This window comes from Pseudorasbora parva, chromosome 4 (genome assembly GCF_024679245.1).
Source record: "Pseudorasbora parva isolate DD20220531a chromosome 4, ASM2467924v1, whole genome shotgun sequence".
Lineage (NCBI taxonomy): Eukaryota > Metazoa > Chordata > Actinopteri > Cypriniformes > Gobionidae > Pseudorasbora > Pseudorasbora parva.
The window spans coordinates 46,882,080-46,906,151 of record NC_090175.1 but is presented as its reverse complement, the minus strand read 5'-3'; the positions used below and the strand labels follow the sequence as shown (position 1 = coordinate 46,906,151).

The 24,072-nt window shown below is 37.7% G+C and overlaps 1 protein-coding gene across 2 annotated transcripts; it reads left to right on the top strand.

Moving 5' to 3' along the window:
* Nucleotides 1-274: 274 nt before the first annotated feature.
* On the top strand, nucleotides 275-23,982 carry tdrd7a (tudor domain containing 7 a). 2 transcript variants are annotated; one of them, XM_067442012.1, is made up of 18 exons: nucleotides 275-363; nucleotides 1,293-1,500; nucleotides 3,951-4,095; nucleotides 6,216-6,375; nucleotides 6,448-6,527; nucleotides 9,172-9,350; nucleotides 10,208-10,638; nucleotides 11,409-11,672; nucleotides 11,800-11,986; nucleotides 16,745-16,856; nucleotides 16,934-17,136; nucleotides 17,236-17,370; nucleotides 17,453-17,536; nucleotides 19,443-19,577; nucleotides 19,743-19,853; nucleotides 22,236-22,666; nucleotides 22,792-22,952; nucleotides 23,273-23,982. In XM_067442012.1, the coding sequence occupies exons 2-18, from the start codon at nucleotides 1,294-1,296 to the stop codon at nucleotides 23,491-23,493; spliced, it is 3,246 nt and encodes a 1,081-aa protein (XP_067298113.1). In that variant the 5' UTR covers nucleotides 275-363; nucleotide 1,293; the 3' UTR covers nucleotides 23,494-23,982. The 2 variants fall into 2 exon arrangements, with proteins under 2 accessions (XP_067298113.1, XP_067298114.1); XM_067442013.1 differs by having other exon boundaries at nucleotides 282-363; nucleotides 1,288-1,500.
* The last annotated feature ends 90 nt before the right edge of the window (nucleotides 23,983-24,072 follow it).

Below are 24,072 nucleotides of genomic sequence, written 5' to 3'. Positions count from 1 at the left end.
TTCAGCACCTTTACAGAGCAAGATTATCCATTTTAATAAGTGTTTACAATTTTAAATGCAGCAGAAGAATATTCTACTAATCGTAAAAAGATGTCTGGACGGCCCTTCACTCTAGTCAGGGACGTTGAGATTTATTTAAATATTGAATTTATTTGTTAAGTAAATATAATAGAATAGTAAATAACGTACTTTGATTCAGCTGAATTATTATTATTTTAAATTATTTATTTATTTGGCTTTTTGACATTTGACCTCGGTCCTTTTTTCAGATGACGTGTGACGTTGCTAGAGCCATAGCAAATACACGTGCGTATGCGCGCGATATTAAGCGGCTAATTTAGTGCGAAGAGAAAAAGCAATCAGGTGAGTTTAATTAGCAATGCTTCCCTTATTAATTATTTTGCTGATATTTTTATGGTGTGAGAATACAAAAAAGTTGCTTTCCAAGTTATAAGAAACGGAATGATACAGTTAAATCAGTTGCAAATTGTTTTCTTAGCTAAGTTAGTTAATTACTGTCTGATGAAAGTTAGCCTCCTCTCTTCCCGCGTGTCTTTATGATATTTGAGTTATTTCATGATAATGGTTTACGTTAATGTAAGGTTGTCTTGGCTGATAAAATATACAATTTTGTAGACTGCATTTTTGTGTGGCTGTTTGCAACATTAATGCACGACATTCAAACAAAAATAAACCATTACTTTTTAGATGAAAATGATTTAAAGTACGTTAACGTAACTTATAACGTTAGCGTTAGGGTCGATAACGTTTATAAGATTTGATATAGTTTTATGAGTTCATAAAATAAATCTTTTGAAACGTTTGTGATATTTTATCTAATGTAAAGTTTAATATGTGTAAGTTATGCATGCATGTTCATAAATTTTTGTATATGTAACGTTAAGTTATACATTTTTCAGTAACAATACAATTAAATGAATGTGTGTACATTACTTAAATTTTGTTTTAGATAATTTATTCATTTTTTATTATTATTGTTATTTTTTGTTAATCCATTTGACCTGAACTTTTCATAAAAAAACACTGCCCTTGTTCTGTTATACACGGCTTGAATTTAATGGGTTGCTTTATTGTTATGTAACGCTAGGCTCAGTAATTACCATAGACATGACTAACTAACGTTATAAACCTTTAAAACATGCCTCACAATAAGAGGCCGAACAGTTACCTAGACAGTACTTTTGAGTAGCTCATAACTAGCTTACTCCAAATGTGCCTATGATGTTCAAAATGCCATATTGTCTTCATACGTGCTTTGTGTTTGAGGGCAGGATGAGTGATGTGGAGTTGGTGAAAAAGATGCTGCGAGCTGTTCTTCAGAGCAGTAAGCACGGTGTGGCCATGACCCGTCTTCAAGGAGATTACCGGGCTCTGACAGGAGAAATGATCCCTTACCGGAAGTTTGGTCATGCCAATCTAGAGAACTTTCTGCACAGCATTCCCAGTGTGGTGCGACTTGAGCGCTCCAGTTCTGGAGAGGTGATGCATTCACTTAATCTGTTAAATGACTACCTGTATTTTGTTTCCAAATGCTGTCCCATGATAGACAGAGTTCAGATTTTGTGACTCAACAATTCAATTTTTCCTCCTCCAACTGGGAATTTTTGTGTGGTTGTGATCAGGGCTTGACATTAACACCTGCCAAATGCAGGTACTCTGCACTACTACTAGCCAATTTTTAGCAGGTTGAATTTTAGTCTTTTAAATAGGCATCTGCAATAATAAACTGAGTGCACACTGCACTGTAGTGTTCGATATGTTCCGATACATATCGATAATTAGGGTTGGGCATCGTTTTGATTTGAACGATTCTGATTCCGATTCTTACTTTCGATTCCGGTTCTTTTCGATTCTCGATTCCGATTCTTTGAGGGGTGGAGTCAAAACATGTCACACCGATATTCACAGTGTGAATACCGATATTCACGGTATTAACGGTGTGAAACCGCTGTTAGCGTCGAGTTTCTTAACTTTTTCGCTGCCGAAAGCAGGGCCGTGGAGACCAACTTCGCCATACTTTCATTGTTTTGAAGGGCGAGATGAAATGACGGGAGGGGTTGTGTCGCGAATATGTGCTTCCCCCGGTCTGCACTTTCCTCATACGTTCTCCACCCACACGACACAGAATTTCATTACAAATATGTAAAATTCCGGGGAAATCTGCGTTAACACCAGATTTCCGCGTTTATATACAGATTCCGCGTTAATATGCCAATTCCGCGATTCCCTGATCGCGGAAATTATAGGGCCCTACTATTTAAATGACCAAACCGCATATAAAACTCCACCAAATAAGCCTTAAATGTTATCAAAGTTATGCATATAAAATTGTCTTTATCAGGAGCCGTTGATGTGCTGTCAGTCTCTCCTTGTCCCCCTCCTCTCCGCCGCCAAACCATGGCCACTTTTATAGCATTTTTCAAAACTGGTGAGAACCGACTGCTGCTGTGTGACTGCAAAAGTGACAGCAGCCTAATATACCGGCTGCCAAATTAAGAGATGTTGAAGGGGTCATTATAATGGTACATGCACTTTTACAAGTTGATTATACAGCCATGTGTGTTGGTAGTGACACAACCATCCTATAATGATAAAAATCCATCAAGTGTTTTTTTTTTTTTTTAACTCCTTATATGTTTTCACCTGTCTGAAGTCAAGCCGTTCGATGTGTGACGTCACACGATCGGACACCCCTCCCACGACTGTTGATTGACAGCAGCGTTTCATCTCAGACCTGCCCTGAGCGAGCGCAAGCTGTCCGCCATTGTGGATACGCTGGAGCAGAATGGCGTCTAAGCGATTGTGGTGTTCTGTTCTTGGGTTTAATAACAGTCATTTTGATGTTGATATGTCTGATATATCAAATTGATACGGTGTCATGAAAAATCCTGTCCCCCTGTGAAATCGTGTCCGCAAGGACCCCAAGAGCGATTCTATTGGCTGAAAGAAATTTTAATAGGTAATCTGTTCAGAGCCTGATTACAATTCTTACACAATCGCGTTTTGATTTTTGCTGTTTAAATTGTGTTAAAATAGTCTTTAATGTCTTACAAAGCACATGTTTTATGTATTAGTAGTATATAACTGAAGCTATAAGTGCTTATATAAGTATATAATTCAGAACATGTTTTTGCTCCCATTATAGCAATCAATTAAATATTTCAAATAAATGTTTTGCGTGTGTACTTATTATGGCAATGAATTCATAGTTTATTAGTTTATTATTTAGTTATTTTCAAACAATTAATTGTCCAGAACCATGCATAACAACTTTTGATCAGGCATTTAAAACCGCTACCAGCGGACACGATTTCACAGGGGGACAGGATTTGTCATGACAACGGTTGAACTTGCGCAGATGGGTCCTGAGAGGTGTTGTCAAACATTCTCCTGTTGTCTAAGCAACGCTTCACACTCAAAGCCCCCACAGAACAGAGGGGCGGGGTGAACAAAGCTCATTAGCATAAAAGGCACATGCACAGAAACGGCTTGCTGAAAACAGAGCTGTTTTTCACCAGGTTAAATGAGTGATTTCTTAGAATACTAAATAGAATTTTTAATTAAAGTATATTACAAAGTTTTAATTAAGACACTAAATAATCATATTTTGTGATTTGTACATATTTTGTACAACTTGTACAAAAATGGCATTATATGACCCCTTTAAAATATCTGTATGTTTTTCCCCCACGGTACCGATGTCAAAAATGTGGCCAGTGAAAATGCTTATTGGGTAGTACCTTTGGAAAATCACTAGTCACAGTGGCTGGTGAGCAAAAAAGTTAATGTCAAGCTCTGGTTGTGATAGAAATGCCAAAAAATAGAAAAACTTAGTATAAAGAGAATTTTTTTAAAGTTATTGTTAAGTGTATGTACCATTATGTTGGAACCAAACTATACTGTGACAGACTTTGTGTGTATATTTGTAGATCATGTGTTTTGCTGGTGTCTGTGAGGAGACGGCACACATTGCACAGCTGGTCGCCCGGCAGAAGAATGTGAAGAAGTCCGGCTGCTCAAAATTACTGAACTTCCAAATTAGAGCAAAGTCTTCCTCTTTGTTTGCATATAACGGTAACATGCATGCACATACAAATGAAAGACTCCATTGAGAGATTCTCTTTGGCTAATATGATGTAATTTTTGTGGGTAATTCAAATTAGGTTTTGCATTTCCTAATCACTCCCTTTTCTAGCTTGTACTATTCTAGAATTTAAATTTGTATTGCAAGTAAGGCAGGACGGTATATAGAGTTTGTACAATATATCTAGTTAGGCAATACCGTTTATATTGATATTCAGTAGATTTATACGATTGCATCTGAAAAATAGCGGAGTATGCAGAATGAGCTGATGCAGGGAAAGTGAATTATACAATTTGTCCTAAACATGCTTTATATTAAGGGCTTCAAAATAACTGGGATGATATAGTTAACCTGTATAGTTTAAAGCAGCTTGCCCTGTCAAATACTCTTGAGAGATTGGCTACTTACTTAGACGGATAAATATTTGTGGTAGAAACTCACACAAATATGTCCATTTTGCTGTCCAGAGGACGACCCTTTTACAAGTGAATCTCCGCTAAAATTCAGACTTCTGTGAATGAGCGTCGCCGTGTGCATGCGCAGCAAACAGACGGAGCGCAATAGAATAGGAATGCAACCTTATGTGAAATTTTAAACCTACAAGTATGTATATTTTTATGAAAGTGGCCATTATAGGTTAGTCTAATCTAGGATAAAATGCTTTTGTTTGTATTTTCATTTTTAGTTTAGTTAATTATTAATTTTTTAGAGTAAGTTTTTAAGTTTTCAGATTGTAATGTTAGAATGTAATATTTTATCCCCCTTTTTGCACATAATATATTGCATAGCCTACATAACATTAACTGTAATGTAATTGTTTATTTATAGTTTTTTAATAGATTTTTTTGTGTGTGTGGCCATATCGCCCAGTCCTAACTGCAAGCACCTCTAATGTTATTGTCTCCTTAGTCCTCATTTCTAAGTTGCTTTGGAGAAAAGCATCTGCTAAATAAATAAATGTAACTCCTGTCTTAAAATAAACTTAAAATTTCATTTTTCGGTGAACTAACCCTTTATGTCATTAATGACTCACCCTAATGTCGTCCCACTCCCGTAAGACCTCCGTTCATCTTCAGACACAGTTTAAGATATTTTATGTTTAGTCAGAGAGCGTATCTAAGTGTATGCACACTATACTGTCCATGTCCAGAAAGGGAATAAAAACATCATCAAAGTAGTCCATATGTGACATCAGCTGGTTAACTAGAATCTCTTGAAGCATTGGAAATTTGAAGCAAATAAAGCAAATGCAAAATGAAGATTGAAGCAAATAAAGATTCAAACGGTTATGAATCAGCGGATTGATTAATGTTTTGGATCACCAATATATCACGTGATTTCAGCAGTTTGGCGGTTTGACGCGCAATCCGAATCATGAATCAATCTGCTGATTCATGACTGTTTGAATCTTTATTATCTTTGAGGTTTGAAAACAAACGCGGAAGAGAAGACAATGCTGAATAAAGTCGTAGTTTTTGTTATTTTTGGACCAAAATGTATTTTCGATGCTTCTAGAGATTCTAATTAACCAGCTGATGTCACATATGGACTACTTTTATGATGCTTTTATTCCCTTTCTGGACATGGACAGTATAGTGTGCATACACTTGGATCCACATTTGGACTAAATATAAAATATCTTAAACTGTGTTCCGAAGATAAACGGGTCTTATGGGTGTGGAACAACATTAGGGTCATTAGTGACATAAATTTCATTTTTGGTTGAACTCATCCTTTACACTTAAACTGTGAGGTGCAAAAACTTAAATGGATTCAAAAAAAAATTGTCTGTGTTTTACAGTCAAATGGTTTTCTTACGTTACACATCACCTTTAAATAGCATGTAAAGCACATGAATCAAGTTAATGGGATTAATGGCATTGAAAATCCTAGTTTGTGTGCCCATGTCCCAAGAGCGAGTTTATTAACAGGTTTAATGCTGTGTCTTTGCCCACCAAGCTTGTCTGTCTATGTGCTTAATATATATGTGCCCGTCGGTCACCGTTGCACACTAATGTCACAAACTTTTTAGCATCCTTAAGTCTGTCATGTAGCCCTTCGAGGTATGTGTTTGTTTATTGATATGGTTAAACTGTTTTGGTTTTCGCAGTCAAACCTCGCTTGTCTCTGCGGCAGCCGGGCCACATGACTCATCTCGCTCGGGGCACCGCATCCAAATCTAGTTTTTACCCTAACCAGCGGCAGCTGTACAGTCCTGACCTCCCCTCCTCTCGGGCTTCTTCCCGGCAGCTGAACTGGAAATCACCGGGGTGAGTGATGTGTGACAAAACACTTGAGAGCACATTCTCAAAATATTAATTCCAACACTTATGTAATTTTAGGTTAGGAGGGACTACATTTGTACCCAGCAAGATCAATACAGGAATAAAGACTCACCCTAATAAGACCAGTGGGACACCAGGTAAAGCTCATGTTTTGCCCTACTAAAAATATTTGTATTTTCATCATGACGAGGTAGGTTTATGTTAGCTCAGATACAATGTTTTATTTAGACTGAACTGAAGTCTAAACTAGAGCTGCATGATTCTGGATAAATTGAGTATCACAAAATGTTTGTTGTTTATAGATTCTCCCACGAATCTCAATAGAGAACTAAACAAAATAATAAGGAATTTACTGTAGGTTCTAAATGAATTATTTAAAAATGTAATTATTGAATGAATTACATAAACGAATGATTCAAGCATTAATTTACTTCAATGATGTGATTTGCTCTAGTTTGATCACTTCTGTAGACATCAGTGTTTATATCTGGACGTTGGCGGAGCTGAGGTGGCGCGATGACTAACAGATAGTGGATAAATGGCTATCCACCTGTCAATCAAAGTAGCCACGCCCTTAATTATGCAGAACTTTAAGGCTTTATATAATGTAAATGAATGACTTATAAAAAAAATTCACCCTCCTCACATATGTCATGAAGGGCAAAATTAGCCATATAGACCAAAACCACAATTTGTACCAGGCTGTAAACATGTTTTTTTCTGCTGTAAAGTTGGGCATTTTAAAGGTGGGGTAAGTGTTATTTCAAAGCCGTTTTACAAAACGGACTCGGGCCGAATCCAATCAGCAGGTAAGGGGCGTGTCTTATAACGATGATGAGAAGAGAGCGCTCGGTGCACATAATTATTCAAAACACACGACAGACAGGACGGACATTAGCTGAGAACTAATATATGTTGGCTTTTGCTTGAATATGCTTGTGGGTCATGTTTGTTTGTTGGTCCATTTGCGATCGTATTGTCGCTCACTTCAGCGATGATAAAGACCCGTTCATTTCCACACCGTGTGGAGCATCTAAATCTCCTTACTGTCTGTTTCAATACTCCTAATATACTGTATGTTTGTTTCCTCTTTTCATGATCCCTAATCGGGTCATAATTGTAATATGTCGTTCTCGTGTACTATTGATATGTCATGAGAATGGTTTGTGTTTTTGTGATGGAAGGGGTGACTTTTTCATTGAATATTTGATCTGGATTAGTAACACACAGATTCTGCCGTAGTCGTTGCCTGGGTTACGTAAGTGTGGGGCGGAGCTATCAAAATAGAGACCCTTTTGAGGGTATAGGGGCGTGTTTGTTTTGGTGATTTGAAATATCAACAACGGTTACCAGAAAGCACTTATCCCACCTTTAACATGGGGCTCAATGAGATTTTTCTCCCTTCTAGAGCCTGTTCCTAGTGGCCAGTCAAGGAATTTTAGAAGTTTAAATTCAAGTATTTAATACTTCTGTATTGGCTTCAACAGAAACTGGGACGAGACAATTTTTACATAGTATTTTTAAGAAATCCTCAATGATTAAAAAGCATGACTAGAATTTTTTTTTGCAGTTGCATTTGAAATGTCTTAACTAATCAACTTGTAATAAATGCCATTTCATTTCTACTTTCTGAAAATGAATTATCATACAGTAAAAGACATCAAGCATTTTTTTTGCCAAAAACTCAACTGACTGGCTTCTCTCCTGTATGACTGTCTCTTCAGACCTTCTGCACATGAGCTTCTGTTGACCTCCTAACTGAACTCAAATAGAGACCAATTTTTTCTTCAAGCATACAGATACAGAGCTAAGAGATGGTTACAACTTAATAGTTGTCATATTGGGAGATATTCGCATGCCTCAGGAAGCCGCATTCAAACAGCGGTAACTTATTGAAATCGCATTTGATTGTGCGTTCCCGTTTACTTTAACTTTAAATTTAGCGACCATGTGTACTTTGTGAATAGTTGGTGCTGAACGTGTATTTAAAAAAAAAAATTAAGTCTGGTGCTTCCTCTGCGCACCGAATCCTCCGCCACAGTCTTGTCCACTAACATGTAACACGCTCAATGCAAGCACTTCACTAACTATGTACAGCTATATATATGACTATATAGCTGTACCTATAAGCATAATAAATGTTGTTTGTCATAGAGACCATTTTCTGTAATAATCCAAACACCAATGGGAAAATCCTGTTGGCTGTTTGTCCAGCGAACCAGGGTGAATGTATCTTCTGAGTAAAGGGGGTCGCACACCGGACGCGGAGCTCGGCGGCGCTCGGCGGCGCGCCACGTCTTTAAAATTCGAACACATTGTTTTCAATGAGTGTACGCACACCGGTGGCGGCATTCGGCGCCTGTCCGCGGCGACTCAGGAAGTTGTTCTAAATCCTGCCGCGCCACAGAGCGCCATTTCAAGGCTTTATATTAAAAGTATATTATCGTTGAGGTATACTGATTTCAACCTTTGCTACAAGACACATTTGTTTTACATTCTGAGTTCAAGCTTGAATAAAGTCTAAACATATTTTGGGGAAATGTATAATAAACGTAGCCTTTTAAAATGTGCGCGTCTGGTGTGCGATACCTGAGACGCTGCGTGGCGCGCCGCCGAGCGCCGCCGAGCTCCGCGTCCGGTGTGCGACCCCCTTTAGCCTTCACAAATATGTCATCACTGCATCATTGTATTTTCAGGATTTGCTAACTTAGTTTTATAATCTCTTTTTGATGTATTCAATCAGTTTTAGTGTAATTTTTGTTTCTGTGTTGCATTCCTTAGCTCAGCAAAAGCCTCTAAACCGTGCTGAAGTTGAGGTGGTTCAGGGTCGACTCAAACAGCTTTTGCAGAAATACTGCAGTGGAGTCTGGTTGTCCAAAATCCCTCAGCTCTATAAGGATATGTTCCAGGAAGAGCTCCACATGCACAAAGAAGTGGAGACATGGACACACATCTGCACTGTGAGAGGACTGAAATACACACACATAAAACCACCCATTAATCTTTATGATCAAACAACGTGCACCTTTATTATTAATACTTCTATAATTACTATACCTTATTTTGATCACCTTGTGGACACACCCTGTCAAAACAAAAGTTTGGTTTAACTTGTGACAGAAATTACTATTGTATAATAATAATTTCTTCCCTGTTTTAATTGAAACAGTAAACCTCCTGTGTGCAGCACTTTCATAGGGCCTTAAACACTTTCACAATAAAATGGCTTTCATAAAGCCCTAAATTCTCATGCGAGTAGCAAGAACCAAATGTGTGCATTGTTGCGCTTAAACAGTCAAATACACACAAAATTGTCAAAATGCCCCGTCCTGGCGAGTATTCAGTTAAAGAAAATCACTGCTCTTGATGCAGAGGTTGATTTTATTTATTTTTTTTCTATTTTTTTTTTCTGCTGCATACATGAGGATCGTTGGTTTTGCTATGTTTCACAGATCCAAGGTATACTGTTGTAATATTAACCATAAAAACTGAAACGTTTTGAGTGTACTTGTGCTGCTGGTGTCCTTCAGCAAACTCTTGCTTGTGTACTGTATGTTCATATTTTGTACTTCCTTGTCGTTTGGTCGTCATCTTCGCTTTATTTTCATGTTGGATTGTTCTGCTTTGCCCTAGCTATGATAGAGATCCACTCTTGCATTATGTGTTCATGCATTTTGGAGCAATGAAGGGAGGGGTTTGTTTGTTTGGATTGATCTCAAATATCAAGTGTTTTCAGAAATCACTTACTGAACTTTTAATATGCTAAGTTGGTGTTGCATGATAAATTATCATTTTGTTTCTCTCTGCTGTCCTTTAGGTTGAAAAGCCAGGCAGCAATAACATAGTAGACCGCCTGGTGTACCCTTTCTTGGACCCTGCCCCAAAACCAAGCACTGTGCCTGCTGTAGCTCCATGCAAACAGTCTCCTAACACAACACCTAGGAAACAGCCAACACCTGCCCAGAAAACTACCCGTATCCTCAGAACTCTTGCCATTAACATTCCTTCTTCAACCAAGAAATCCCCAGCACCCTTAAGCCCAACATCACCCAACTCCACTATGCTGGATTTGACTCTCACTGAAACACCTAAAGCTCACCCCAACTCGATCATCACCCCTCCCTCCACTCCACCCTCTCACCAGCCTCTGACTCCAGAGATCAAGCAGAAGCTGCGGCAGCTGCTCAATAAATACAGCCAGGGCCTGTGGGCTCATGCACTTCCACAACTTTTCCAGGAGGCGTTTGGGTAGGATACTGTGCTGTATATATATTTTGTATAGTGCATACTTTTTTCTGTATGTAATGGACCAGAGTATGCCATTTGAAACCAAAGTATGCTAACTGATCGTAAAACCATATTCAGTAAGCAAAGTCCATTTATCATTAAAATACTGTAATTTAAATTGTTTACATTTTTGTAAAAACATCCAAACAAAGATAAATCAAGATAGAGATGAAAAAAAAATGCATACTGCTAAATAGTATGAGTGGTTTATTAGCATGTTATTCTTACCTGCAACCGTGTTTTAGAGTTTGCAGAAATATCACTGAACATTCAGCCTTGGCCAAATAACAATAATACTTAATAATGCTAAAATCACTAGTGTAACAAAACAAGTAACTCAAAACTTTTAGGTTGGTAAGATTTCTCTTATGCTCACCAAATCTGCATTTAATTGAGCAAAAATCCAGTAAAAACAGTAATACTGTGAAATTTAAATTTATAACTTTTTAAAGTTTTAATTTTTTTTAGTAGAAAAGAACAGAATTTATTTCCAATAGAAATCTTTTATAACATAAATGTCTTTACGATTACTTTTGATCAGTGCTTTCTTGCTGAATAAATTACTGTACTTATGGTTTAGTGAATGCACAAGAGACATTCATACACTATGAAAGACATGCTTTTGTACTTTTTTGATGTTGCTGAATTTGTATCATGTATAATAGAGTAGAAAAGTGATTTTATTTTTTCAGTGAATGTGATATTTAAAGAATCTTATTCTTGTCTTGCAGGTGTGAGTTTCCTCAGTATGTGTTGCAGGATCTGTCTTTGTTGGCAGATGCGTGTATGGTAGAGTACCCCATGCCGGACAATCGAAAGAGAGCCATACTGTACGCACTACCATGCCAGGTGCAGACACAGCCCCGTCCTCGCCCACCCCCACTGGTTATGCCCTGTGACAGCAATCCACATGTGCCACCTCTGATTATCCCAGCGGTAGAATATCTATCTGTTTTGGTGATGGAGGTCAGAAGCACCAACAACGTTGTTCTCCGGTAACGCTAAAAAACTATATTTATTTTTACTATTAGATATGATTTTTACTATTAATAAGATGAATCTCTAGTTCTATTATTTGTATTATTTTCAGTTGGATATACATGATGGCATCCTATTTTTCAGGTTTGTGGGGGAAGGCTACTCTAAAGATCTGGAAGTGATGGAGGAGGCTATGCTTCAATTCTATAATACAGTTGGCGCTGGACTTCGTCTTCTCTCCCCAAAAATCGGACAGCTGGTGGCAGTTGCTATGGCGGAAGATGCAATACTAAGAGCTCAGGTTCACCAGGTCACAGAGGACAATGTGAAGGTACCAGACACTTCTGTATCCACTTTATTGATAATTTAAGAGCAGAAATGGCCATATCATCTGCTTCATGGTATGTTAGCGGTACAAAAACTGTTATGCTGCTTGGTATTAAAAACTGGTATTTATCATATTATTTTAATTTTTAATTTTTTAGCATAATTCTAAATCCATTTTGTAGCTCAAATAGTTTTACCGTTAACTACACTTCATCTAGTGATGCACTGATATTGTTTTTTCATGACCGATTCTTTTTTTGGGGGGGGGGGGGGGGGGGGGGGGGGGTTTACAAGCAAATTTAAATGATTAAACCGACAAATTGCTGGTATTTTTTTCTTTGTTAAAGCACATTTATTTGTTCTTTTTTTACTCTTTAACAGGCAAACTGACCTTAAACCAAAAAAGTCTATTGGCATTTGAATGTAGAGTCAATCAGTGCATTTTGATCACGATCCAAACTAAATTAAATGAACTCTATGACAGTAGGTGGCGGTCATGGAACAGCAGCGGTTTCTTTAGGTTCCACTGTACTAGTAGCCTGACAAGCCAGACCCACATCAAGATGTTTGGTCTGGAAACTCACCATAGACAGGGCTCAATCCGAGGGGTGGGATAAACGGTTGTCTTTCAAACTCCCTCTGCACGCGATAGGATAGCGCTACACCAACCAGAGCAACGAAGGTGAAGCAGAGCTTGTTGCTAGATTAAACATTCACCGTATCCGGTCGGCTAAACTCCGAACACATCTTCCCTTTTTAAGAATGACTTCAGTGCCGTTCTTTTCTCAGAGAAAAGCTTAACTCAAGTCTTCCAGAGTCGCGGTCAGTGCTGATTCGAAAGACCGCCGCCGTTCGCCAGTTTCTGTGTTTACTAGAAGCACGCAAACGCAACTCGGCCGTCGTCATTATGGCCCCGCCCGCCGACTCTATACATGATGTGATTGGGCTGTCCAGATTTTGAGGAATACAGCTCAGAAGGGTATTGAGAGTTCCTAGACAACACTTGCGGGCAAATTAAATTAGCTGCGGCTAGGGTGCGTCTAGATTTCTAGGCTACTGTACTAGGGGTGTGGGATATATTTACTTATTTGCTCTATAAATATTTATTTGTTATATATATATATATATATATATATATATATATATATATATATATATATATATATATATATATGTATATGTGTGTGTGTGTGTATATATATATATATATATATATATATAGTCTGTCATATCATTACTGCTGTTTTAACGATGTGCGATCTAACCTTGTCACGAGTGTCCCTTACACCCAGAGAGTAGGGGTTTGCACGAATACCATAGTTTCTGGACTTTGCAGAGGTTACTTTAACTGTAAAGAAGAAAACAAAGAAAGCTAATTGTGGACTGAAAGCAAGATGGCCAGAGCTGAAGGAACGAGTCCACAGATCCATGAGTGCTCTGCCGGGAAGGCTCAGCCGGGCGAGACAAACGCTGTGTGAATTGTTCTCGACTGCATATTTTACTACATGCAATTTGTAATTTGCAGAATAGGATTTTCTTTATGGGGGGGTATTTTGTTTGTGTTCAGTCTTTCTAAGTTGTTGTCTTTAAGTTAATATGTCGGTTAAGAGTTTTTTTTTTCTGTTTTCAGTTATTTTTTTCAGGGTTAGGCAACAGGAGCAGCATAAAGCGCCCTCTTGCAGCTAAATGTTTATTCTTGTCAGTCAGTATGAATTAAATTTGATATATAAGTCGCACCTGACTATGTCGCAGGACCAGCTAAACTAGGAAAAAAAAGTGTGATTTATAGTCTGGAAAATACAGTAGTCGAATATTCAATCTGCAATTAATATTTGGAAAATAAAAATACTATTCGAATTTAACTACGTTGCTTTGGCTGTAAATGCAGTGAAACCATGACAAATCCATAGACTGTAAAAAAAATATGGACGTAGTGTCCATGACGTCACGCCACCCATAGGATTCCGATAAGCCGTTCTGAAGCTTAAAGTAGGGGCGAGCTGGGCATTGCCATCTTGCGAGCGAGTCATCGCGTGTCACTCCCGGATAACAGAAAATGGTCAAAAAGGCAGGATGCTTAGGTGACACAATGACTATATATGGCAGTAGGGCTGGGCGATATGGCCCAAAAAAATTATCATGATATAATTTTCCATATCAGTCGATATTGATAAATATCACGATAAATGTAAAATCTTTATTTCTTTAAAGTTTAAAGGCATTTTTTTTGCTCCTGAGTGAAATATGTAGAAAACAGACAGTTAACTGTGGTTTTAAACTATCCTTTTTTGTCAAAACATGACAAACACTTCCCAAACAGGTGAACAATTTATTAAAACTGAGGTAGATTTATTTATTAAAATCTTAACTGTGGTCAGCATTTTTTTACTCTACACTATATATCAATAATATCATTATATATACTTAATTGTGTAAGTAGTAAAACACAAAAAATGCAAACGGGCAAAAAAATGCGTTTTAAAGGGGTACTTCAGCGCTGGGAAGATAAATCTGTATTTATACTGGGTCATCAATGTAGTAGAAATGTGAAATTGTTTTAGAATTTGGTGCCTTCTAGACTGAGAAAAGACAGAAAATATATTTTTGTCTCATGGGGATGAAAGACTACAATTCCCAGAATGCTTCGCTGCCCTGTGAGGCCATTCCCAAAGCCACCACTAATGGATTACTGTGACTGAGTTGGAGAAGACACTACAATTAACGTGTGTGTTCAATATAATGAGTGAGTCACCGCGCGATTCTCACAGCACTGAGCACTAACTGCAGGAGTGATGAGAGCTGAGGTAATCGCGACTACACTCGCGGCATACATTCACAACGCGAGTCTGGCATGTTTCAGTTCATGCCTTTGCATGCTTTCATAGAAATTAATTTGAGAAGTTAAAAGACTTACATTGCTCACCATATCTCCGTTTAAATGAGTGCCTGTAGCTGCGAGCTGAGCTCTGAGTGTGATCTCGAGCCCTTATGCGCGGGCTTAAAACATGCCGTAATGGCTCCCTCTGCTGGCTGTAGTCTTTAGCCTTTGGCCAAACATTCCTCCTATGATGCAAATATCGTCAATTTGCATCATAGGAGGAATTATTCCAGAAATAAAATGCATAAATCTCTCGTCTCAGGGGGATATGAGGGGGGAAAGCACAATCATTCAAATATACTCCAGGGTTTATATTGATACAAAGCCATATGCTAATCGCTGAAGTAACCCTTTAAGTTAAGAAACATTTCGAATCCCCCCTCCCTTGTCTAACAGTGTATTGGTCCACTCTGCATCTCTCACACACACACACCCACACACACACACACACACACACACACACACACAGCGCGCACATGCATCTCACTGACACGCATACCTCACCGACAGTGGACTGGTCGGGAGAGAGAGAGTAGACAGTTCAGTAGTTGTGGATCTCCTGTAAGGGCTGTCTATTTTATTCATTTTAAAGATCGGATGAAATTATTTCTCTTTTGATCTGTATTTTCAAAAACGGAATATTTACAGTCTATTAATTCAGAACAAAATATCTGCTGTTTAAAAATACATGTCTATACAATTTTGACATAACATTTCAGATGTGTTAATTTCAAAGGTTCTATATTCAACATTTAAAAAAAACATCAAATTCAGTACTATGTAAAATGCAACATAATATTAAATTTTGTTAGATTACACTTGTCAATAATTCAGATTTATACAATTCCGATTCAGATCATTTTGTCATATTTCTAACTCCATAAGGTTGCTGCTTGGACAAATCCCACTAAAACTTGCAGTTATAACTAAATCCACTGGGTGGTGCTGTGGAATGGGTTAATGAGTTGATTGTATTTGATCATGTAATGTCGTTGTATGCCTCACAATGTTTGAAATTACCTTACATTTGTTTTAATTATCTTACAAAATTGAGTAATTTAAGGAAAAAATATTTTTTCTTAAATTATAAAATAATTTAATTTCTTAAATAAATTATTATATATAAATTTAATATTGGTTATCATACCATGACCACAATGAGAAATCACATGAAATCCAAACACCAGGCATCAGGCGAACGAGGAAAGAGCGAGATAACTTTTATATGATGGCAAAATGATCTCGAGACATATGCTTCATTTTAAATTATGTTGAGGGTTTAAGAAAATAAATCACATTGCTGTTAGAAACTTCACTTAACACCGTTATCTTTGACATTGTGTCTCTGCAAGGTCTGTTAGTGTTCACACTCGATAATATCATCCACATGATATTATTGTTTTTCTCTGTATGAAAATATGAAAAAATATAAATGTGATAACTATACTGACTCGAGTATATGTATATTCTGCACAATAACTGGCGTTGTCTACTTTATTAGCCTTTTTTAGCTTGAGCTTATAATGCTTATAATGCTTTTATTCTTTAAGCATATATTTTTGTTTACACACATATTGTTTAATTTAATACAGGTATATTGAAGTTTCCTTCATAGATGCATTCATATCTTGTATTACAAGTATCACAGACAGTGAGCTTGCTCTGCCTGGTACAGTATTTACTCTGCTGGGACATTTTTGTGTCTTCTCTCCATCTACAGCCTGTCCCGTCACTGGCCTGTGTTAACGACTACATTTTTTTTTCACACAAATTGCATTTTGGTAAATGATAGCAAACTAAGAATCAGCTAGTTGCTGATTATATGTTTGGAGCAAAAAAATTCAGTTTCTGATTTATGGCCAACTTCATCTTTCCTGTCTGTAGGTGTATTGTATGGATCATGGGTTCTTTGAGGTGCTCAGCAGAAAGAAGATATTCCAGCTGAGGGATCAATTCCTGACTCTTCCCTTCCAGGGAACAACATGCCAACTAGCAGGTAACATTTATCAGAGGCCTTTGTGTATATGTGTGAGAGAGTAATATGTTATGTAATCATGTTCACTTGTTTGTTAGGTCTGGAGCCATTCAGTACAGATGCGGTAGTTCTTAAAAATCTGAAGTCATTAGCTGTTAGCCGTACGCTATTGGCCGAGATTCTGGAGCGAGAGGACACACCTCTTATTGTGCTCTATGACACTTCTCATAGCGAAGATGTCAACGTCAACGCTGTATGCTTGAAAGCCCTGCAGGATAAGTCCATGGAGAATCCTCTACAGGTCAATCATGAATAAAATATAAAACTATTATTAAATTGGACTTTTCCCATCACAAAATTAATGAATGATAATGTGTTTTTCTTCCTCTTGTCTCTTCAGGTGAACAGCGTGTACACAAATGTGTGTGTAACGAATGTGCGCTCTGATGGCAGTATTTACTGTCAGCTGCCTTCTCGAGGCCAGGCCAAACTCAAAGACATCATGGACAAGATTGAGGCGCATTTCATCTCTCAGGTAAAACAATTAATTCAGAGTTTAGGCTTCTGTTAGGTGTATATGATTGTGTGAGCATTAAATGTCTGTTATGTGTTTTAAGTTAACATGGGAGCTGTTGGTGTCCAAACCGTTCTGTGGGAAAGTGTGTCTAGCTAAATACAAGGGCAAATGGGCAAGAGCAGAGGTGAGAAGACATATTTTCCTTTCATCACTCATGTCATGTTCTAACTCTGGAGTTGGCTGTCCTCACACATAGGGTTGGGGATCGAAAATCGATTCGGGAATCCGCTTATTGATTCTTGTCTGCACATTTTAAAGGTGTCATGAACTGACTTTTGAAATTTTTGTCTGAGGTCAACTGATAACATTTTTTACATTCAAAAACATCATAACTAATAAGCAATACGCTATTTTCTTCACTGGTTTTGAGGCTGTCTCCTGAACGCTGGGTTCTGATGGGCGTGCCACACTAGAGACTCGAAAGTAAACGCCCACGGCAAGGATTGAATATGATTTGACTATTTAATGAGCTTCAGCTCCTCTTTCAGTTCAGTTCACATGAGGGAGGGACTGATTAGAAAGCGGCAACCGGAATGATTCTCTCACAGGGCTCATAAACGTCTTTATCTAACAAACACAGTGATTTCTTTCTCATCCACCCGCGATTGATTGGAATATTATTTCTGTGTTACATGGCCCACACGATCTGTGGATATAAGCGTGATGGGTACACACACACACACACACGTGCGCACGCCCAGATCAAGAGAGAAATATTATTTCTGCCGACAGGTGTACATTTTGGTAGCCCGTCTGGAAAACCATATAGCCCCGGGACGAACTATTGCATATTAAAAATAGTTAACCTAAAAACTTTGTCGGGATTGCTCCGTAAATTAAATTGAGAATATAACAGATGCATGTACCATTTTTAATAGGCTACTGTAGTCTATGAGAGATGTGACGTCTGTGAAAATACCGTGTCAGGCAGGCTACAAATATCGATTTTTCACAATGCATGCGTCTCAATCTGCTCCCTAGATTAGTATTTAGGGCACTGATCAGGGAGTCAGTCCACTGACTTATGTCATGTTAAAAGTGCACAACTATTCTTAAGAGGAAGCTTTTTCCCTCACATGCAACTTTAGAAAGCCATTAGTTGGGTTAGAAAAAAAACGAAATTATAGTTTTTTAAAGTAGAAAATAATATTTATCGAAAGAGATTTAATAAAATAGATAGTGCTTAAAGGAGTAGGGAAGATGAATCTGTATTTAAACTGGGTCATTAATGTAGTAGAAATGTGAAAGTATTCTATAATTTGGTGCTTTCTAGACTGAGAAAAGGCAGAAAATGCATTTTTGTCTCATGGGGATGAAAGACAACAATTCCCAGAATGCTTCGCTGCCCTACGAGGCCACTCCCAAAGCCACCGCTACTGAATCACTGATCACTTTCCTACCACGACTGCGTTCATTTTCATAAAATCAATTCAGTTAGAGAACAGACACTGCAATTAAAAACTCAACGTGTCTGTTCAATATATGATTTAGCCGCATTCATTCATTCATTCACAGCCCAAACGCTGCAGGAGTCCGATTACATTGACAGTCATGGATGAGCTCGTGATGAGGGCTGAAGTAAACGCGATCGCGCTCGCGGCATAGATTCACAGAGCGCATGTTCAGTCTGGCATGACAACAAGCAATAATAACGGAAACAAAATTATTTAAAACAAGAGCCAGAGCAAATACTTTACATTGTATCTGCAATTTTATATGGAATCAATACAGAAACAAATTGCCTGTAAAATTAGTAACACTTCCGTGGATTTTCCGTATCATAAAAAGCAAAGAAACTAAAAACTCAACTAAAAAACTCAACTAAAACGGTGCCCTGCCAAAATGCTCTCAAGCGCCCACAGCAAGGCGTTTTCAGCAGAGCGGACACACTTTGATTGACACACAGCCTAAGCGATCATGTTATTAAAGCTAGATAACACCACTGGACCAGCCTTTTTTTGTAACACTAAACAAGATTCATGCATAAATTAGTTCAGTTGGTTATATGAATGCGTTTCATCTGTATATAGATTGTTACCCTTCATGGCAGTCAAGTGTTGGACATCAAGTTTTTGGATCTAGGACTTCCTGCTTCTCTGGAGGTTAGCGAGCTCAGAGAGATCCCGCCAATCTACCTCAGAGAGCTCATCACAATACCACCTCAGGTACACGTCACAGTCATTTTTTGCAAAAAAAATTTCCCCATTCATGCTCATCATTTACTACTACTGTGCATGTCATGTTTTTTTTCTTGGTTTCGGATAATAAAATGACTGATTGATATTTAATAATTGAATTAGAATGCTTTTATTTTATCTCTGCCCCTGTAGGCTATAAAGTGCCTCCTGGAGGATCTAAATGCAGATGGGGGTGTTTGGCCTCCTGAAGCTGTTCTGTGGTTGAGAGAGACGGTCAAAAACAAAGTTCCCAGTTGCATGAAGGTCTTGCACATTCACAAAAAAGAAAAGAAAATGATTTTTACTATTGATTAGTGATGCACAATATATTGAAATTGCATTATCCCTGCGTTTATTCCACCAAAATAAACGCTCTGGTTTTACGTTTGAAATGACGAAGCTACAATGCTAATATTGTATTTCTACAGTTGTACGAATAAAATACTATTATTATTTAACATTTTAATTTACAGTACAATAGTGTTATCATAGTTTCATATTTATAGTGAATGTATAGCCTTTGATTAATCAAATTCAGGGCTTTAGGCTTCAGGTCTTCCCACTGGTCGCACTAGTGCAACTAACTTTTTCAGTTGGTTGTACTGATTTACAATTTGGTTGCACCTTTTTTATATTAATCATAATGACTTTACATGTTGATGAATCGTTCTCTTAATTTATATATACTGGTTTTGCATTGATGTAAAGATTGTCTGACTAAAAGCTTGATATTTACAAAATATTTTAATCTGAACATTGTTTCTAACGAACAAATTTAAAAGAACATTATTATAATCATATATAACATAACAAACATTAATTTAAAATCACAGAATATAATATTTTATCATTTCCTTGGCAGTGGTGTCATGCTTGTCATGTAACTGCAGCACTGGATCTAATGCTTTTATTTAGGTTTACCTTTTTTCTTTTTTTTTTATTGTTCAAAATTTTCGCAAAGTTAATGGCTGTCATCAACTACCTGATATTCCAATTCTCAAATACATGTAAGTGGATGTTTTTTGTTGTTGAAAAAACTTTGTAATGATTAGATTTATATGTTAGTTGATCTGTAAAGCACGATGGGCACCGACATGTTAGTTTGCGTCGCAGTTCAGAGAATTGGATCTGTCAGATTTACAACACATAAATTCATTCACTTCTCCCAAAATGCATGAAAGTGGCTGGGGAAATGAGAGAAGAAAAGAGCAAACTTTATAATTACTACACAATGTGTATATTGTATTTTAGGATAAAAAGACCTCATCAATTTATATTTTAATGAATTGTTATTGCTGATTCCATAGACATCAGTATGTATTTTACTATAAATGTATTATTTTGCTAGTATAAATGTGTTTTTAATTGTCTGAAACCTAAAATTAACCTCGCGAAATAAAATGTGAAAACGCTATATAGTTGTGATGTATGATGAGCACTGAGCGCGTCTTTCTCTGGCTCAGAGCCAGCCAAAGCACAAAAGGACATTTGAATTTAGCAGTTGACGTTGACATTAGATGACGTGAAACTGAATGTTCTAATCACTCCAATGTGATTGTACGCGTCAAAGAGTTAACAGAGTACATGTTCGAAAACACGCATGTGATGCCTGTAATCACTTTGATCGTGAAAAATAAAATTATGTACAGCACCAATCTGTCATTTACATAGCATTACAATGAGAACACGATTGTTATAGTTTTGCAAACTACATCTGCATTGTAGTTAAGGGAACAGCGGATTAAAAATTAGTTTCCCTTTCAAGCCTGTAAAATACTAGCATGGCCAAGTTCACGTGCACATTTGAGTCCATTTGGGCAGATGTAAATTGTAATATCCTATATGAGATTAATCAGATATATGCCTGTTTTTTGAGTTTATTAATCCGCTAGCAAAGCTCTGCAGGGTGGTGTGTTTACAGTTTCAGCTTAAATACAAAGCTTGATATTGACTTGGTTATTTGATACGGTTATTTTGACGGTTACATTTATGCATCATAATCTAGCAGTTATTTATTGTATAGTCATATGTTCATATTTGCATAGACATCTCATGTTTGTGTCAACATACATTTTCGTAACGGTCTTAAAATGGTTTCACCTCTCCATGACGGAGATGCCCCGCCCCCCACACAAGCCTCGCACACGTTTAATCGATTAATCGTTTTTAAGACCTATCAATAATCGAAATGAGAAATTGCAAAAGGCCCATCCCTAGTACTTATGTGTATTTAATTGTCTGAGACCTAATATAAACCCTGTGAAATAAAATGTGAAAACGCTGTATCGTTGTGTTGTAGGACGAGCGCTGGGCATGTCTTCCTCTGGCTCAGAGCCAGCCAAAATGCGAAAGGACATTTGAATTTAGCATTTGATGACGTGACAATCAATGTTCTAATCACAACGGTGTGATTGTACATGTCAAAGAGTTAGCAGATTACATGTGCCTGCCAGATACCAAAACAACCTGAACATTATGCACCTGCACCGATGTGACTTTGAGAAATTTTAACTCGCACATTATCAAAAATGGTCTAGATCCCTGAATTTGATTCCAGTGAATCTGTTGAAAGTTCCTGTATTTTCATGTTGCAGAAAAACAAAATATTGCAATGTCCTTTTATCGGCATGTTTGTTGTGTGTTTAGATAGTCAAGCTTGATGAGACCGGGACTGTGCATGTCTACCTCTTCAGTGGCGATGGAGCTCATGACCTTCAGAGCAGCATTAACCACCAGCTAGCCTCATGTCCATTCTGGCAACGGGGTGCCTACTTCAGCAAGATGGCCAGGGTTTCTGAACCTGTCCTGCAAAGTGCAGGGGACAGCCCCAATATATCTCCCCCACAGTCGAATGCCCTCACACTGCCCCCTCTGCTGGACTTGCCACAGGTCGGGCAGAATATGGATGTGTTTGTGTCTGTTGCATGCCACCCTGGGCACTTTGTGCTGCAGCCGTGGCAGGAACTGTACAAGCTGGTAGTGCTGATGGGAGAGATGATCCTGTTCTACAACAAACAGGAAGTAACCCACATCAATATCCAGAAAAATAATGTCTACGCTGCCAAGATTGACAACAAGTGAGATCTGAATAGTATTTCTGATGATAATTCCTAAACTAAATAACACAACTAAATCATTTTTGGTCTTTTATATTCTTTCACACTACTTTTGTCTTGTCACTGCTCTTTCTCTTAATCTATAGTTGGCACCGTGTTTTAGTAAAGGGCGTCCTGACCAATGGCTTAGTGTCTGTGTATGAACTGGATTATGGGAAGTACGAGTTGATCAACTACTCCCAGATCCAACCTCTCATCGATGAGTTCAGGCAGCTGCCATTCCAGAGCATTTCTGCTCAGCTTGCTGGTAAGAGAGAAGCTGGTGTTCAATCAGTGATTTAATAACATCTCTGATTTAAATTGAATCAATTCATAAAGTATATTTAAACAAGTAGTTACAAGGTTGATTCTTTTAGACAATTAACCAAATAAAATGCTAAAATTCCAGTAAACCAAATAAAAATATTAAAATCACAATAGTGATGTTTTCAGTAATGATGTTTTATGTTGTCAAGAAAATAGCAAATATATTGTAAATATTGGATGCATCACCTAGCCATGCAAGTTACCTCAAAACTAATGTGTGTGTTAAAGCTTCTGATTTACGTGCACAATATTTGTTTTCAGGTGTCAAGCAAGGGGTCTGGATTGAGGAAGCTTCTATGGTGTTCCGCAACCATGTTGAGAAAAAGCCTCTGGTGGCCCAGATCGAGTCAGTTGAGGAGGGGGAGTGGCCCTGGGAGCGAAAAATCTCTGTCTACCTAGTGGACACCACACAAGAGGACAATGACATCTGGATCCACAACATTATGGTGGAGTTTTTAGATGAGATCAGCAGAGCTGCTTGAGACTGTTAAAAGGACCAGAACTATGCTGAAACCATGAGCCTGAAGAAATCTAGATCCAGAATTCAAGATCAATGACTCTAAATGAGTTTTGTCGGCTCATTTTATTTACGTGTTCGCCAATTGTTTCATTTATCGTTCCGAGTGCTATGGGAAAGTAATTTCTTTACCTGTTTTTGCTGTTATGATTAATAATAATATACCATTGCCAAATTAATTCATTATTATGTGAACAACTTCCCTTTCTGTGTCTTTTTACAATAGGGCCATTTGTCTCGGAGTAATTTGATTAGTTTGTTTGTTTTGTGTGAGACACTATTACTTGTATTAATTATACTCTTGATTTTGCACTTTGGTTTATTTGCTGTGGTCTTGTGTGTTTTCTGAAAGAAAAATGGCCTAATTGTAAAAGAGCATTTGTATTAAGGTTCATGTTTGTTTATTTCCAAGTTAACATTTGTTTCGAACCATTAAACAAAAAGACTACAACACTACACACTTGTGTGGCTGTCATTTGTTCTTGCAACTTGATTGGTGGGCTGGATGAATGGCGTCAGTAATTGGCAGGGCTGCGTGGTGGGC

Coding starts and splice junctions, on each gene's coding strand:
- tdrd7a (XM_067442012.1), top strand. CDS start 1,294: ATGAGTGATGTGGAGTTGGTGAAAAAGATGCTGCGAGCTGTTCTTCAG. Junction 19,578..19,742: donor TCATCACAATACCACCTCAG/GTACACGTCACA, acceptor CTGCCCCTGTAG/GCTATAAAGTGCCTCCTGGA. Junction 22,667..22,791: donor GCTGCCAAGATTGACAACAA/GTGAGATCTGAA, acceptor CTTAATCTATAG/TTGGCACCGTGTTTTAGTAA.